This window comes from Sciurus carolinensis, chromosome 7 (assembly GCF_902686445.1).
Source record: "Sciurus carolinensis chromosome 7, mSciCar1.2, whole genome shotgun sequence".
Taxonomy (NCBI): Eukaryota; Metazoa; Chordata; class Mammalia; order Rodentia; family Sciuridae; genus Sciurus; species Sciurus carolinensis.
Window position 1 is genome coordinate 17,812,287 of NC_062219.1, and position 19,383 is coordinate 17,831,669.

General features: G+C 41.8%; 1 protein-coding gene across 2 annotated transcripts in view; it reads right to left on the reverse strand.

Moving 5' to 3' along the window:
- Sash1 (SAM and SH3 domain containing 1) overlaps positions 1-19,383 on the reverse strand; it is a 168,972-nt gene that overhangs the window by 119,458 nt on the left and 30,131 nt on the right. For both annotated transcript variants that reach the window (XM_047557584.1, XM_047557585.1), the window contains exon 2: positions 9,837-9,965. In XM_047557584.1, the coding sequence (XP_047413540.1) occupies positions 9,837-9,965 (129 nt within the window). The remainder of the gene's footprint in view (positions 1-9,836; positions 9,966-19,383) is intronic.

A 19,383-nucleotide genomic window follows, 5' to 3' on the forward strand; every position in this document is an offset into this window, starting at 1 on the left:
TTATTCTGGCTTTCCAAAAATATATGTCTGGAAGGACATAAGTAAAGGTGGTAACTTTAGAAAACACAATTTCGAGCATCCACTCTCTCTTTGGTGAACTTACTTTAGATTTTTAACAAATGTATTATTATAATTTGTATAATAAAAATAATTTTAGTCACACCAAAAAAAAAAAAAAAAAAAAAAAAAAGAAGAAGGAAGAAGAGGAGGAAGAAGAAGGAAAGAAAATGGCTGGGTTCAATTCTCACTACTACTAAATAAATTATTTTCTTCTAGTATATTATGCTTCATAACACTGAACCTCCATAATATGTCACCTAAGCACTTAAATAATCTGTGAACCAAGCTGTCATGTACTCTTCCAGGAGGTGGAAGAATCTCCACAGAGGAAAATGCAAGGTTAGTGAGTGGCCTGGGGATTTGAGATTTCACTCACTCCTGATGTCAAATCCCATCTCTGATACGTACTAATTGTTGACTTTCAACAATTCCTAGGCTTATCAACAGTCTTATCAATAATTAGCAGTTCTGTTATAAATAACTATATTTATTATAAATGTTAATTGAGTTCCAGTACATACCCAGAAATTCTGCCAAGAGCTCTACGAATATGATTTTATTTAATGTTTCCAACAACTTGATGAAGAAGGCATTCGCATGTGGTAGAGCACAAGATCCTGGGTTCATTCTCCAGCCAAAAAGGCACTGCACCCTACCAGGCAGGGAAGGGCCTAAGGGTCCATCCAGAGAATGCCCAGGCTGGGGCTGATGGACCTGGGTCTCTCCCACAAGGTCACACCACCTCCCTCTCCAAGCAATGATGTCTGCCCAACTGAAATCAAATGATTGCTAATATCCACCTCACGGGGTCATTAAAAGAAACAAAGTCATAGATGTGGATGCCTTATCAATTATAATGTGCTTTCACAAATGTCAGTTTCGTGATAAACTTTAAGCATGTTGATTATTACGGCCTTTTCATGTTTTGTTCATTGCTCCCTAATTCTTGGCAGTATTTTAGGCAGTGAAACAATACCCCAAGATTCAGATGTACATAGTTATTCTAGTGAAACAGAAAAACCTAATTGATAAATTATAATATCGCTAGCACTTTAAAAATTCATCAAAAATATTAAATAGTAAATTTTTTCTTAAGTTAAAATTCTCCTTTATTAAAAAAATGTTTAATCTCCATGAGCTGAGGGCCTGACTCCAATGAAGAATTCAGATAAAATACCAAAACAGATTCTGAGAGATGAAAGAGATCAAAGGCATGTCTTAAAGAAGAGAACCCACACCCTAAGGAGAAAGGACATATACAGACAAACAAAAACTCCCTTTGAAATCACAGATGGAAATCTGTCTTCCTTTCGGCATCTTTGTTAAGAAGCCACGTCTCTGCTGTCGCACACATTAAAAAAATAACGAACACCCCTACAAACACATCCAGATGTTCAGGAATATTCATGATGTGCTTCCAATTTGGTTTGGACTTGTCCTTGATTTATTTTTGATTAAGTTCCATCAGCTTCTGCTGAGGCCCATGAGATGAATGGCATTGCTATTACACAAATTATGAACATCTTCATATTCTAAGTAATTGCAGAAAGTCTCTCAAACTATCCCTTGTAAATAAATAATTGATGCTCTGGCCTTGGAATGTCAGAGATAGAAGCAGTTTACAAACCCCTGAACTTGAACTCTAATTCCATTGCTAGAGGTGCAAAATTATGCCTCCATTTCTAAAGCATAGATGACATATCAAGGGAGGAAGAGGGAAAAAAAAAAAAGCTAGAGATTGACAAGTCAAGGAGAAAAAAAGCTAGAACCTGATTTTCTTTTTTGGTTAAAATAGTGATAGATTCAAGGAAAGACTGAGAATGTCTCTGAGAATGCGCTCTGAGAATGTCACATTAGGTTGGATCCTTCCAAATAGTGAATCTGGATAGTTGAAAACACAAAATAACTAAATCATCTGCACAAAACAACTTTGCTCGATGTTTTTGCCATTGTGCTTTCTTCTATGTAGAATAAACTTCTTGAAACTCCCAAACTGAAAAGGCAGCTTCAAATTAAAGCTTGTTGAAATGGATGCAATGACCTTCTGATAAGAGGTGGCCAGGAAAATCTCCAGTTAACGTACTTGGTGACAGAGGGTGTATCTCCATGGTGGAATGTTTTGCCCAGCACGTGGGAGCACATGGGTCTCTTCCCCAGCACCACAGACACAACAAGCAAATGTGCATGGCCCTACACTTGGTGATCCAAACCAGCTCTTTCTACCATTAGCTATTTCAGCACATCAGAGCAGTGGTAAGACATCAGCCTCGAACATGAACTTAGGGACCAGGAGGCCAAAGTCAGGTGTGTATGGGGACAGCATCAAGGGCTCACAGCCCTGCCCCAGTTGACTTGCAGGTTGGGCCCTATATGTACCTATCTGTATTATCTCATTCCAGATACCAATGCCAGCAGGGCCTTGGGGGACAGATGAGCCACTCCTCCTGGACCACCCAGTGGTCACCAAAGGTCTCTATTTAGACCTCAGACAATATCGTCCATCCAATGACATTACCAATCTGACTTCAGAAACCCAGCCTAAGGGCTTGAAAATATACATTCACCACCCTCCTTTAAATTTTGTCTCACTGAAAGACCACACTGCCTTGAGTGTACCACAAATTAACATTTTTAAATAGCCTGTAATTAGCTTATGATTAGCACAAATATCTTACACCATAATCACCCATGACCAAAGTGTGAAATGTAAACATTTAGATGACACTACAGTTTTTGGCAATCTGCTTGTGATAATCCAGGACCTCCCTCACCCTCTGAAGGGTCCTGATTCCAAAAACAACAATGCTCTTTTTCCTCCAAGCCCTGGGCAAGTATGGGATTCTGCCCTTGGAGTGGCCTCTTTGACTTTGAGCTCCTTGGTTTTTTCCCCACTGAGTGTTAATTTGATTATCATTTAGGAATTCTCTCTGTCATATATAAATGGAGCAACAACAAAGTCTGGACCTTGTCCTTTCTGTCAAGTATTTGTATTTTTTTTTTTTTTTAAAGAAAACTATTTTGGTTTTTAATCTCACAGGCATACTAGGTTTTGTTAAAGCAAATGAATAAAAAAAAAATCAGTCATTTCTAACTGCTTGGGAGTCATCAGAGAAGAAACTGAAGTTGCTGATCCATATTTGAAAAATCTGAATACACTTCAACAATTAGACTGCTTGTTATCGCACAGAACACAAGTTTCCATAATCACACAAGCAGTCTGCAAAAGTGTCCAAGTTTAAGTGAATTGAAACATAAATTTATTGCTGCTTTAGTAAAATCTTCTTAATAACCAAAGGTATAGGATGTCAAGATCAAATTCGGCACCAAGAGATCTGTTTATGCCCAAGTTCACTCCGTGCAATGTACAAAAACTGCTGACTAAATTGGGACCGGGCACCAGAGCACAAATGCGACTTTGTCTGAGAGGAGCCAGAGCAGGGAACCGCATTACCATCTGGCTTAAGATATAATGCCTCAGTGTATTTTGACATCAAGTGTGCGAATCCCACAGCAGAATGTAGCTCAGACGCACCATCGAATGCCCACTGATTCTGATTGCAATCTGCAAGTCAACAGGAGCCCAAAGCTAGAGAATAATGGGAGTTAACACAAGACAAAACAAAACAAAAACAAATGACTTTCAGAGCAGCCCGTGTCAGAGGGTGTGGGTTTTAGCAGGGTGATTTAGGATCATAAGCAACACGTCCTCATTCTGGAAAAGAGAATGGGAATATGGAGGGAACGCTTGTCATCTTTGCTTCTCAGTTCTGGGCACCTTTATTCCAAACACTGAGGACCCACAGATGGAGCTGGGGCAACCCTGCATTGCCTATCATTTTCTTGAATATTCATGGAGTTCAAATGTACAGGAAACCCACTTTCCTCATGCTCTGCTGTCTGTAGCAAATTGCAAAGGAAAAGCAATCAATAAAACACAACAAAAACTCTTCCATGCCAAAAACGTTAAATGTAAACATTTAGATCACACTATAGTTTTGGTAACCTGGTTTTGATAATTCAGGGCTCCAAAAAAGACACCACGCCTGGGTTTCCCTCCCCCTCTGAAAGGTCCTGATTGTAAAAATAATAATTCTCTTCCCCATCTCCCACCCCATAAGCCCCGGATTCTGAAAAAAAAAAAAAAAAAAACTCCCATGCCCAACGTGTTAAAACATCAAGATCACAGATGGACTATTGTGTGCATTCTGTGTGAAGCCACAAGCAAAACAGAAGCAAGTTCACCTTGGCCAGCCAGTCACTGAAGGTAAAATGGCAATGACTTTTGTTTTGTCTTGTGGAGAGTGATGAATCACAACATTCTATGCTATCTCCTTATAGGATTAACGATCCAAGGACCTGTGAAAGAACAGCACGCAGCGCAGCTTCCCCACTTCATTCAGACCTCGGTTTCTAGTTACAGTGAAATTCCTGCAGTAGCTGGTAAAAGTCACATTTTCTCCCTCAAGTTTTAGCTTTGACCCAAAACATGACCTTGACCTTTGCCTAAAGCTATTCAGCACTGCCCACAGTTCCAGGTCAAACCAGGTCTGTCTTCTAAGTTCTCTGTGATTGGGGAGCCTGGCATTGCTTCTAGGATGCCTCCTAAACTCACCTAAAGGAGGCCAGGGGCCCTCTCCATATTCCTGCACAGCGTTTTATTACTGTGTTCACTTGTTTCATGCCTCTACCGAATTGTGACCTCTTTGTGCATAGGGAATACATTTTATATATATATATATATATATATATATATATATATATATATATATTTTTTTTTTTTTTTTTTTTTTTTTTTTTTTTTTTTGTACCAGGAGTTGAACCCAGGGAACTTCAACCACTGAGCCTCATTCCCAGCCCAGGAATACATCTTTTATTTGTGTTCCTAGAAGAACCAAATATGGGCTTGATGCTAATTTTTTTTAATCACTAAACACTTTTAAATGATTACATAGAGAGCTGGACACGGTAGTGCACACCTGTAATTCTAACAATTTAGGGAGGTTGAGACAGGAACATCACAAGTTCCAAGCCAGCCTTGGCAACTCTGCCAGACCGTCTCAAAATTTAAAAAAAAATTGAAAGGGGTGGGGATGTAGCTCAGTGTTGGAGCACCCCATATATTCAATTCTCCATATCGCAAAAAATAAATAAATAAAAATAAAAAACTGTAAATAACAATCAAATGTGAGTAGGGGGTAAGACAAAACAGAGATAGTAGGATGCTGGTAATGACTGTGGAGATTGGCGAAAGGCACAGGAAGTTCATTATACTTTGCTGTTTATATGTATTAAATTCTCCAAAGCAAAAAGCTAAAAAAAAAAAAAAAAACCCCAAAATCCCTGAATAAATATTAATGAAGTATGAATAACAGATACTCTCCAGCATTACTGAAGGAATTCTTGAACTAAGAAGAAAAAGGAAGAAAAAGAAACCATTGGAAGACATTTATGATGGCTAAAAGGCTTTTAAAAATTAATTCTCAAAATGACTATGTGAGATATTTATCCCCCATTATACAGATGGGGAAACTGAGGCTTGATGAGGGTAAGCACCTTGCCAGGTGAACAAAAGAGCCAGAATGTGAACCCCTGTCCAATTCCTCCAGTCTATCTTATGGACCTTCCTCACTTTTTACCCAAGCAGCAAGCCCAGGGCCAGGAGTCCCACCTGGACCTGGAGTGGTCCCAAGACACCTGGGCAGCATTAGAATGCAGAATGCTTTCATTTGCATTTCTAGTCCCTGAGTACCTAGTGAGGCTCTGCCTGGACTTCCTCTTCCTTCTACACACACAGCTATGATAACGATTTGGCACAGAGTCCAGGCTGGGCTTTGGCTGCCACAAATACGTCATCGTCAACAGTGAGCGTGCCGCATCAACAGCCACCCAAACTTGTTCGCTGCCAACATCCAAACAGAGTCAACCTCAGAGATGCAGAGGAATCTAATGCTGCCAGTAATAAGAGGCCACCTTGAGCATGTCCCTTCCTGGCCAGGGTGTCACTTTGACAGATGTCAGACTTAGCATCACTAGACATGGGTCCCTTATGGAACTGGAAAGCTGCTATCATTTCTGATTGCAGCTTCTCCTAGCCAAAAAAACACACGGTGCTCAGGGAGGCGCCAAATGTGGGGAAATATGGGCAACTTCCCTGCTGTTCACAAGCACTAATGTCCCAATGCCCAACAGAGGCTGCGGCTGCCATCCAAACACACCATTCCTTTAGGGGCCATTTGGTGCTAAATAAAAACTCTTCCCACTATTATAAATTGGAATTGGAATCCCTGCTTAAACCGTTGAATTTTTACCCATCTGTACTCCCTGTTGACTTCATCAAAACTGGCCCCAAGGACCCATGGATCCAGGTGATTAGGTCCTCAAGAAGTAGCTTGACATCTAGTCCAGAAAGTTAATTACTAACACAATTATCAAAAAACTCCCCCCTCCCAGGATTAGATCAAGCATCTTTATGGGCAGGGTATCTCTGGTTTGTTCTCTAGTTGACATGTAATTAACACTTACAGACAATGCATTTTTTGACTTTATAAAGCTATTTGTAGCTATTCTGACTACAGAATATTTTCTTAAGCCCCCCAAATCCACTCACAAGATTTAGAATGAAATCAAATCATAAATTAATTTATCCACAAAACTTTCCCTGAGGGCTCTTTTCTACATGACTTTTTCAATGTAATATACATTCTGCTACCTTTGCCCTTCTAGAATATTTTAGGATACTCCATGTTACAATTTCCTCTTACTACTGCTGATGGATCATTGCTTCTGAAGACATCTCACATTCTCAGACCCAGAGCTGCTCCAAACGGTGAGCATGAGACAGTTTATGTAATTGTTCCAAGGCAGAATTGAGAGTCTAGAAATAGACCTAAAATTCAGATGCAATAAAAGGGAGTATTATGGATTGAAAGCCACAGTTCTACAAGAAAGTGAGCTACCATCAGAAGTCTATGATGAGCTGACCACTGAGAAAGGGAAATTTAAGTAAATCGCAAGCATCATGTACATGACATACATGATGGATAATCTCAAAACTTCTAGATTCCTAAACCATGTGAGTGACATGTGAAACATCCCACATCTAACCTGGTCTTCAGTAGTTTGGAAATTCCCCTTTACTGCTACAACTTGCCTGGAATTTAAAAAAAAAAAAAAAAAAATAGTATGAATGCCAATTTTAGATCTTTCTTTTCTCACTAACTACAATTTAAAGAATGAACAGTCAAGCTTCCAGCCTGGCTTGAATTAGCTCCCATCAATTTTACCCACCACCAAGTTCTTACACCTTTGATGGGAACTAATTAAGCTCGTGCGGTGTTTTTTTTCCCCCAGACTGCCTTTTGCTGGTCTGGAACACAGCACACCAAATTAGGCCCATCTGTCTAAATGGGAAGGAGGTCATTTATCCCACCGACAGACAGGCTTCCTTTACAATCTAGAAGCTGTGTCCCAGGTTTCTGAACACCATGGATGAAGGGTTACCCCAACTCTTGATCAGCTGGCATTTTAAGAGCAGTTTAATGTTGTATCAACAATCATTTTCCAATTCACAGCCATCATTCCCTCACAGTGAACTCTTCAAGGAGATGAGTTACCACATTAGCATCCCAGATCAAAACTGCAACATCAAGAATTAGGGGCTGGAGCCAGGTGTGGTGGCACATGCCTATAATCCCAGTGACTCAGGAGGCTGAGGCAGAAGGATTGCAAATTTGAGGCCAGCCTCAGCAACTTAGTGAGGCCTTAAGCAACTTAGTGAAACACTGTCTTAAAAAAAAAAAAAAAAAATAGAATTAAGGCAAGGGCAGAGTGTGCTTGCCTAGCATGTACTGAGGGTCCTGAGTTTGATCCACAGCACCATAAACATAAATAAATAAAGTGCAATATTTAAGCTATTGTTCTGGCAATAGTGTTGATACAAAAGTATTTTTTTATTTAACTATGCCCCAATAGGGGAGGCTAGTTATTTGAGCAGGCATAGGAGTCTTTTGACACATGAGGTCACTTTCTTAGAAAGAAAAAAATAATCCTACCAGTCATACAAGCCAAGGGACAAAGTTATAGTGGGAAAAAAATATCCCTTGGCAATGATGATGCCCAGGAGGCTTCCTGGGCCAAGGTGTCAGGCTCCGGGACAGTTGAGGCTTTCTGCCATCGACTGACACTTCTCAGCCTCAACTGACTTTATTAAACTAATGCCCCTCCCTGTGGACTACTAAATCGGTGAAGGAGAAGGAAAGAGCATGAACTCATATTTGGCAGTCATGATATAACATCACTCCTGACCCAAGGACTCTTTTCTTAGGTTGAGTTGAGGAAAGAAATTAGGACGCACAAGAACTTCAAGTGCCTAGTTAGGTGGAAACAGACCACGACCACTTACGGATTGTACGTCAGCGGTATCCAACTACATGGAGGGTTCCATCTAGAAGGAGTAGACTGAGAACCCTTTTATACAACATGAAAACAAGTGTTCATAAAGAATCACTCTTCATTAGTTCTACATTAGTTACCTAATTCTTGTTTTTTTTTTTTCTTTTTCTACCCTAAATAGATTTATTTAAAATTTTTTAATAGGACAAATAAGGCTTCATTCGATTGACTCAGTATTTGTTAAACAGGTTTTTTAATATATAATTTTTTTAAAAATATTTTTTTATTTTTACAGACACATTTTGATTCATTGTACACAAATGGGGTACAACTTTTCATTTCTATGGTTGTACTCAATGTATATTCACGCCATTCATGTAATCATACATATATGTAGGGTACAGTTTTTAAAGACACAGGGATGCTATTACTCCAAACTGGTTCGTGCAGCCTCTCACTATGTTAGAGGGTCCCAAAAGCGCTATCAGGATGAGTAGATATAGAGGGCTGAGCCTTTTCTTCTGAGGTCCCCACAGTAAATGAAACAATTTGAAAAGCATGAATCTAAAATGAAGCCAACATGTAGCTAACTTAATTGATAAGTATGAAAGTTTCCATAAGTTATTTAATTGCAAATGTACAAGGGAACACCAGCATACACTTAGATATATAGAGCTCCTAAGCTATTTATTTACTATGTATCACAAAGTTCAAAAGCTCTGCTAATTACACATGCAAAGACTTTACAACATGGCTAAGTGAGAGGGAAGACTAGAGTCACGAAAGATGGTGATCACAAAGCAATCTCAATGATGAGGAAGAACTGTAAAAAATCAAGAGGTGATATATATCAGGATTATACTGCAGATTTTAAAATGTCCAGTGAAATACTGAAAGCCCACCTCTAAAACATCCACATGCTTATGGCCAGGTGAGAGGTTATGGGTAGATTCTTGCTTCTTTAAATTTTTATTTTCTTTTTCAAAAATAGAAAAGAAAGAGAGAAGAAAAGAAAAAGGGAAGGGAGAAAAGAACTTGCCTAGACACCCTCTGAGCAATAAAAATTCAGTACACACTGGTCAATGGTAAAAAAATCATCCTTTTTTCCTAAGTTAAAAAAAAATGAAAATAAAAACCCAGTCTTTCAATGACTGCACAGATTTGGTCATATTGCTTCAGCCAATACTCATTCAATTTAATACCTGCAGAAAAACTGGGCTGCTCTTTTGGGGACCTGATCTTTTTTAGTGGACACAAGCACAGCAGCCTGTAGATGGAGGCCCCAGGCACAGCGGGGGCTGTTAGAAGAACCAGGGAGCTGAGAGACCGGAGCATGATGGGAACCGCTGTGCTCAGGGGATGGTACTCCCAGGGCCACCACTCACCACATCCAGGTCCTGGGACACCCGGCGCTTGCGCAGCTCCTCCATCCTCTCGCACACGTCCGAGAAGCAGGTATTGTAGTAGTCTGCATACTGCTGCGCCAGGTCGTCGATGTTTCCCAGTGAGCCATCCTGAGGGGGAGGAGGAGACAGGAAAAGAACAAAGGCGGTCAGGTCAGGTCAGGTCAGGTCACCCTGGAAAAGCCCCGCGGCCATCCGATCGCCCTCTCACAGCCTTTGGAGTAATAATGGCTGATCTTTATTACTCAGTGAACATGCGCCAGGCTAAGTTTTACACGTGGGAGCTAATCCTCAGGGCAGCCCTCTGAGACAGAACCTTGTCCTTTTTCTCCTGTATCACTGAGCAAACAGTAGCTAAAAGGAGGTGAGTGACTGCCCCTGGATCCCAGGGCCAACAAGCAAAGATGCCAAGTCTCCAACCACTGGGCCTCCAAAGCCACGGCATCAGCCTCGCCTCTCTTGGAGAGTGGACAGGCCAAGACACCGGGTGTGTGACAGGCTCCTTGCCACTCAGCTGCAGTCAGGGCTACACCAGCTCCTCCAGGAAGCTTATGAAAAAGACAGATGCCAAGCCCTCCTCCCAGCCATTCTGAATGAAACCTGAGAACTCAGGTATCCACGGGGATGCTGCATCTGGGATGTACTTCACACCCTCCCAAGAGACCCTCAGAAGAGCGGAAAACCGTCTTCGGCAGTCATCAGGGTTTATGAGTATTCATCATTCAGTATTGTAGTCATTAATATTCATCAGACTTATTATTCCTTAGCCATTCCAAGTACAGGTGCAAGAGCACAAATTAGAAATTCAGTAAATGCATCATTTGTCCCTTCCTGGAAGCAGGTGCACAGGTGGTGGCAAAGGAGTTTACACCAGTTCTGCAGCCACATGCTGGCTAAGTGGCCTCAGCCTCACTGCTCACCCTGCCAGTGACACTGGAGAAGTGACAGCACCTACCTGGCAGCAACACTACAGGAAGAGCTTGTGTGCGGCATGCGGGCTGCCAGACACACAGAAAATGCTCCAAAGGTCCGTAGCTAATGTCATTTGCCACGAGACCAAGTTTCACACTGGGTTTTCCTTGAGGAAGTGCATTCCTAAGCTCACATCTGAACACATGGAGAGAGGTTGGAGATGCCGCCTATGCTTGTAAGTTACGCCATTACTCTTTCTATCAATCCATCTATTCAGGAAGATATCGCCTCTCCTTTGCCCCTTTTAAATCTCCCCTCCCTCAGATATGAATAAGTGACTTTACTAACACAACCAAGTCACATGGTTTTACCAAAGCAACCAAGTTGCATTTTAACTTCCAGACAACTGAAAAATTGCACCCACATTCTCCAATGCTCTCCAGCCCTTTCCATCATGTTGATTCTCCCTGACAGCAACACATCTAGCCCTGCAAAAAGCAGCCTTAGATACAAGTAGGTGTGGGGGAGTCCCGAAGTCTTTCCGCTAAAAACCGTAAGCTCTGGTGAGATCTGGGTCACAGCAGGCAATGGTTCACTTCCACATTCCCTGATTTTAGGAACAAAAGGGAGAGAAGAAAAAGAAATTGAAAGAAATGATTTTTTAGAAATGCTCCTTTCTTTCCCGTGACTAACATGTTCCGCATTTCAGTCAAGTGCCTCAAAGTTCCTAGTAGAGATCTGGAGAAAAGAAGGACTCTCACAAGGACAGCAAGATCATTGAATGTTTAAACATGCCTGGGCAAAAGTCATCTCCACTGTGGGCCAGAGATGACAGGCTAGACACAGCAGCAGAGGTGGGAGGCCACCCTCCCCAAGTTCACTGTCAAGTTTCCAGTAGGGAAATAACATCCACCAACATGGGATTCTGCTGAGAACCTCAGAGGTCACCTGCCAGCTCTCTTTTCCTCTTCTGCCGCAATGAAGAAACCGACTGAAAGCAGAAACTCTGTGGAGAGGGGAAGCTGGCCAGAATATCTTAAGGTGGGGTTTCTGAAATACAGCATGATAAATCAAAGTAGATCCTAAGGATTGCCCTGACTTGTCTCCACGCAGCCACACAGGCCTGTGGGCCATGGGACGAACTTCAACAACCTCCCAGCTGGTTTTCTTGTCTCCTTCCCCACCTGCCCAGTCTGCCCTTGACCCAGCCACTTTCACCTTGCTCAGTAGAGATCTCCCCAGGTCTCCCTCCACCAAGAAACCTCCACACCATTCCCATCACACACTCTGCAAAATAAATCCCTGAATAAATCCCAAGTGGCTCCAGTCCCCTTCACCTCTGATTCCCAGTCCCATTTGGGTCAAAAAAGAAAGCTGAGGCCTGTGGACTGGAGAGGACCTGGGGAGCAACAGGCAGCTTCTTCCAACGGGGAAGGAGGCACAAAGCAGGCCCTCACCCTCCCCGCCAACCTCTCACCTCACCACCTTGTGCCCAATGCACAAATGCCCCAGCAGACGGGCAGCAACTTGCTGGAGGGAACTTTAAGAGACAGGAGGACTAAAGAGCAGTTTCCACAGCAGCATCTGTTCTGACCACCAGCTAACACCAGCTAGAAGAGTAAAGTACCAGCCACTCAGAGGTGAGGGCTCAAGTCCATGGCTGCCCTGGCTATTCTAGAAGAACCTGGGAAGTTCCTAGGACAAAGGGAACTGGGCATCCTTTGACTTCAGGACATCGGCCTTCTATAAGCCAGAAGGTTGCTTATACTGCAAAGGAGCAAAGCCCTCACTGTCCCTGTTTGCGGAAGCATCTCCTGCTTTCTTAGCATTTACTGGATAGATAAAGAAGGACCCTTTCCAGTGTGTGGGGGTGGAGGGGACTTGCAACAACTGTACCCCAGAATCTGCTTTTATGAGTTATATCCCTGATCCCCACCATAACCAGGTCCCCTGGAAGATCCTGGGCTATTCAGAATCATCTTAGTCTCTCAGGAATGTGATGCTATCTCATGTAGAAACTTCTCATTTCATCCAACAGGGAAACAGACCATTCACATCTTCTAATAGCCCAGTGTGCTTGCTAAAGAGGTTGCATCGGACACATCTTGCTGTGGCTTGCTGTTCTTCAATGGAAATCTATCCCTTCCTCTCACACACACGGGCACTACAAGTCGTGCTGTCCATGCCAAAGCACTTCCACCTAGAATTCTGGCTTTTCTCAGAAATGACCAGTTTTCATATTTGTGAACCATATGACCTGTCACAATTGACTATTTTCTTGGCATAATGCAGGCCACTAGAACAGTATTGAAAGGCAACTATTTAGACAGCTGTGTTTCAGTGACCCTGCCCCACGTTCTCTCTTCTCTCATATATCTTAACAACACCTTCAAAGTCAACGCTTCACTTCAGTTCTGAAGTTTGCCATCTACTGATCTCTTTTCCTACGAGTGCGAAATTTGAATTCCCTCTTTCACTCTGAACTATTCAAAACTCCCCCAGTAATTTGAGGGCCTGAAAAACATACTGGTTGTGCATGAGGAGGAAAGCAGCTGTTCAACCCAAGCGAGGCCAAAGACAGCCAATATTTCACTCCCTCAATATGGCACCACGGCCACTCCTCACTTGGCGCTCAGCGGGTAATGATTTAGAGCGGCAGAGCACAGCTGCCTTGACGTTGTCCCAAATCACTTTCCAGATGTGCAGTAAGCCCCCATAATTGCCACTTTCGTCCATCTTGATGATTTAAATGCCAAGAAAGGCAAAAGAACAAAAGAAATGTGTGTGTGTGTGCTTTGAAGAGTAGGTTTTGTCTGCCACCCTCTTAAAAGTCCTTTGTGTCCCAACCAAATGAAACCAATGAACGACCTGGTGATTTTCTCTTTTTCCACTCAAACTCTCGCTTCTTTAAAGAAGAAGAAAATAATAAAGAGGGTGAGAGGAAACATTGGCAGATGATAAGTGTTTATGGCCTTCATGACAGAGATGACTTCAGTAGTGTATACTTATCTCTGGGCTCACTGAGTTGTATACATTAAGTATGCACAGCTTTTTGTATGTCCATCATATTAAACCCATGCTCTTTCAGGGAGTTTTTCAAAAAACAATTCCATGTTTTTTCAGAACTATCTAGCAATCTTGGCTTCACTTTCATCCAACTTGTTTTTATTTGAGATAGGTACAGACCGACTCAGTGAAAATATTTACTCCCACTAAAAGTATTTGCAACATGAGTCTGTAGGGAATTTGAATAATGCAGCTAATATTTCAAAAGCATCATACTTACTGCATCTTTCTTTCAGGAATGTGAAGTTTATGTCTGACTCCACACCCTACAATGCTAATGTTAAGAGGCAATGATGTTGCAAAACAAACTATAACTTTAAATCATTTTCATTCACCATAATAAATACTTTTTTTTTTTTTTTTTTTTTTTTTTTGGTGGTGGTGGTACTGGTGGTTGATCCTAGGGACACTCTACCACTGAGCTAAATCCCCAGACATTTTTAGTTTTTATTTTTATTTTTATTTTGAGACAGGGTCTCGCTAAGTTGCCTATACTGGCCTTGAGCTTACTATCCTCCTGCCTCAGCCTCCCAAGTAGTTGGAATCACAGGTACACACCACTATGCCCAGCATAGATACTTCTATTAAAACACTGAAAGAGATTCCTTTTTAAACCTTTGCTTTTAAGGATTTGAAGCTTCTGAGCTAGAGGTTATTACTTGCCTAATCTGTTTCACTTCTTTATTATTTTTCTCTTTTGGTTCTCATTTATTAGACATGAGCCCAAGTTTAGGAACAGAGGAAAATGTTATTTCCTCAAAAATTTTTTTTCAAGCAGATTTTGAAATTTTGAGTCACATTATCTATTTCCAAGACTTTCCCATGCCTGTCTTTAAAAACAAGAAAAGAGATACATGCAAATGCAAGTTCTCTTTCCTTTTCTCATTACAGAACTAGGTCGCTGCACCAGTACTATGACTGTCCACCGCACTTGGTGCATGAGAATTAAATCTTGGCCCTAACGATCAGTTCAGCTGTGAAAGCCAAGCTGTGTAGCTTTCCCCCAAGGCCATGCAGTACATTTATACCCCAAACCCAGCTTTCATACAACCAACATGCAAATAGGGGATAAGGGACTTTGAACCAAACCTGTTCACACCAGGAGGACTGTTGTTACAATTAAGGAGGAAGGAAATGGCATCGTTCTCCAAAAATTGGTTTAACAGTATGTATGAGTTCTGTCTCTGGAAGACAGAAAAACTCAGAAGACAGAGGCATGTGTATCATTAATTTTGTTACTTTTGCTCTCTTCTTTCCCCAGATGTCACTATGGTTTAGAATATCTTGAGAGACTTAAGGGAAAAGGAGAAGAAAAATGGGGAACAGTCTCTGAAAACACTGGAAGATACAATGTAATCTTCCTATGCAGATTATATGCAAATGATTGCAAATGAACTCTGGTCCTCCTATTTTATGTAACTGTAAAGACAGAGCCTAGAGGGACAAACCAACTGGTTGCTGTAACTCTTCGAGCAAGAAAGAGAATACTCCTGATTCATTTTTTGTTTTGTTTTTTTCTTTTTCTGTTCCTCTAAGTATATACTTGACATATTTTATGTAATATAAATTATATGTTATATTTATATTGCTTTTTGTTGTTCTGTAAAGGGATGGAGACAGAGATCCCCTACAAACCAAATTCACTAAAAGAAATTCCTACCATACAAAGAAGCTTGAGTTCTTCAAGACCTCGTGGTGTCTTTTCATTCTTTGTTAGCTTGTTTAAAGACTGTGAGGCAACAGACACTTTGTGCAGCCCTTCAGGTGAAATTGCTACAAGCATAAAAACAACTTTAACTCTGGTTGCCTTGTTCAGTCTCCCTGAATCTGTGCAACCTCACTGTTTGTACCAGCTCTGTCATCCTGTTCCACCCCATCCCTCCCAGCGTGTTGATCTGGAGAAATGAGTTGAATATATAGTAACTGATCTCATGAATTTCTCTGAGGTATCATTTCAAGCATTCCTACAGATGGTTTGAACTGGACTACAGTTCTGGAAAAATAGTTTTGAACACATAACAACTAAAAACATACACTAACGGACATATTAGATCATGCTGGTGGTGAGGGAGGACCGAGGGGTGAGCACACTCATGTGGCAGGTGGCTGGAGGAGGGTTGACTTCATATCTTCCATTTCCCTCTCCAAAACCACCCAGAACTTGCCAGAGCCTTTATCTAATTCCTGCATTGGCCAATATGGTCCTGGTGTCCATGGCCCCATTGCCGTGCATAGGAGGATTCCAGTTAACACAAATTCGCAAGAATGAATGGCCTCTCAGAAAGCAGATTCCAGAAAGCAGAACCCACACTCCCTCCTCCCCAGAACTCTGTCAGCTCCTAATTCTAGGGTAGTGGTCTTCAAATATCTGGAGAAAAAATAGGGGAAAAAATAGGAACATAGAACCTCCTCAAACATATATATGTATATATAATTAATATATATATTTATAATTTACTTATGAATATACATTATATCTACTTTAACCATAAGCACTTATTAATATCAGTTCAATCTATTTATAACTATGATAATTTACATTAAAAATAACACAAAGCATGCCTATAACCCCAGCTACTTGGGAGGCTGAGGCAGGAGGATCGCCAAGTTCAAGGCGAGCCTGGGCAATGAAGGAAGAGCCTGTCTAGAAATAAAATGTAAAGGGCTAGGAGTTTTGCTCAGCCCTCTGACAGAGCACTTGTCCAGCATTTGCAAAGTCCTGAGTTTTCTCTCTCTCTCTCTCTCTCTCTCTCTCTCTCTCTCTCTCTCTCTCTCTCTCTCACACACACACACACACACACACACACAGACGTCCCCAAATAGACATTTTAAATGAGATAAAACAAGTGTAAGTAAAAAGTCGTAGTTCTCTCCTGTCCCCAAATGCACAAGCAGTTGAAGATCATGACCCTTTGGGGTCACGGTTGCATGGGTTGCAGGGAGCTGGTGAAGGCAGCCTCCACAGGTTGCTGCCTCTGTGGGCAGCAGTGAGCCTAACCTCACTCCAGGTCAGCAGACTGACAGATGGGAAAGGAAGTAGGATGTGAAAGAGAACAAGAACAAAACACAGCCCATAACAACATGGGAAGCATGAGGACCAGCAGAGCCACCTCTGACGCTCATGAACTCAACCTCAACACCACAGGTAACCTACACGGGAAGCTGGATCTCCACCGTGGACCAGCACACACTTGCCTCTGGACATGAAGAGGATGAGGAAAATCTGGAAGGATCACTTTGGAGTCACTGTCAATCCAGGTGCTGCCTCACACCAACAAGGGAAGCCACCAGGTCAACGACACCTCGCATAAGCCACCCCAAAGTCTAGCATCCTCCACTGAACTTCAGAGTCTAAAAACTATGGCTGTTGCTGATCTACTTCCAGTTTCCAAATCTCACACTAACCCAGCGGCCTTCCCTAACCCAGAGCCATGCTGAGAAGGGTCCACACAGGCTAAGCCATCACAGGGTGTTAAGATAAATTGAGATATTTGAGACCCACATTTAATTAATTAGTGTTGCATAGTATAGTAAGCACAAAACAGAATGGAAATTGTGAGAGCACAACTCGTGAATTAAGGGCATTGTTTCCTACTGTGTTGGTGACAGTTTTATAGATAGCTGTCCCTTGGTACCCACGGGAGATTCATTCCAGGATTTCCATCCCCCACATCCTGAGGATACCAAAGCCCATGGATGCTCAATCCTCTTATATAAAATGGCATAGTATATGCATCTTACCTGACCACCCCTCCTGTATGCTATAAATCATCTCTAGATTACTTTTAATACCTGATACAAATGTAAATGCTACGTTAATAGTTATTATACTGTATTATTTATGAAATAATAAGAAAAAGTCTATACACAGATGCAGCTTGTTTTCAAAATATTTGTAATCCTTGGTTGGTTGAATCCATGGATGGGGACTATGCAGACGCAGACAGCCAACTGAATGTGTATTATTGTACTTGACCCCCATGTAAAGCATAATCCTTCCCATGAACCCGTGACAAAAGTTGGCAAGTCACTGAAGGAGCTCACCTTCCAGATTGCAGCCCTGCAGCTTCTCTCCTGTTCTCCATTTCAGAAGCCTCTGCCTATGGGTCTCTGGGCAGCTCTCAATCCCTCCTGCTCGGCTCACCCTTCACGGCAGGTGCTTCCCTTGCATTCCTCCCTTGTTTAGCTCCCTGCTCCTCTGGGGAAATGTCACCTGTGGCTGATGAAGGGAAAGTCCCAGTAGAAGCATCTTTGCCTCTCATCTCCCTCCCTCTGGTCTAAGGCAGCCTGCTTGATCACAGATGCAAAAGTCTTGCTTGAAATTTTTCGCCAAAAAAAAAAAAAGGTTATTACCAAAATCTTCCACAGGAACTAGTAATCCCTAACTTGGGGAGGAATCTGAAAAGCTTGGTCTAAATATTAATAAACTCAGGTTAATGGCCATGGAGAAGAGAAGCTGGAATAAACGGGATGAAGAGAAGGTCCCCCCTGCGTCCCTAAATCTTGGTACCTCTGCACACCACATTGTTTGTCAGGTATGATGAAGAATGTGATGATGGCTAGAAAATTCACTGTTTATGCTCTTTAATCAACAGCTTAAAGGACATGTCATTAATTCAGATGGCATTTCCTGAACACTTACTATGTTCCAGGTGCTATGCCAGATATTAAGTTTACAATAGAAAATCCAGACACATGAGTGTTTATTGTCACTAGGCAAAAGAACAAAGTGCATCTTTATTTTCATGCAGTCATATGGTGGAGCCAAGGAACAGTAACTTGTTGAAGGGATTTACAAAGTTGTATTCATAATATAAGGTTTGTTCAGAATTAAAGGTTCTGAAAGACCCAATCTAGCAGTCATCAGTGACAGGAAGTCTAAAAACTTGCAAATGTAGAGAAAAGGGTGGGGACAATGATAATCTGATGTTAATAAATACAAGCCTGATGCAGGCTCAAAATGGACATTTGGATTTAGCAGATGGCAATTTTAGACTGAACTCATTTTCCATTTCTAAACTGCCCTGAGCTTAATAGAATCACAGATTTGGAAAGAACAGCACAGTTAGTTGGGTGGCAATGAAGTCATAATTTGAGACCAGCTTCACAGATTTTGATGAGTGTGAATCACACTGAGTTTTCTCAGGCTGCCTTTGGCACACAGACTGGAGGATGTGGGCATTTTCAAGTATTTGGCCAATCAAGAACTGCATGGGAAAAAGTGATCTATGATATTCCTAGAACTTTGGAAATGAATCTATTAATTTCAGAATAATCCTGAAAGTTCTGGCAACGTGGTTAAACACCGTACAACATTCAAGTTTGCTGCTCTTTATGAAAATCATATTCTGCCATAGTGTGAGCAGAACCTGGGTGGGATCCCTCCAGGAGACAGACTGACCTTGGCTCTGCCTGACTTCCTCCTGTCCCTCCTGAGCACAGCTGGTGAGCGAGACCCAGGAGTCTGGCCTAGAGGATTAGAACTGCTGATGGTAGGCATCACCCTTTTAAGTAAAGTTGACTAAACATTTCTTGGTGCCGTTGCCAAAAT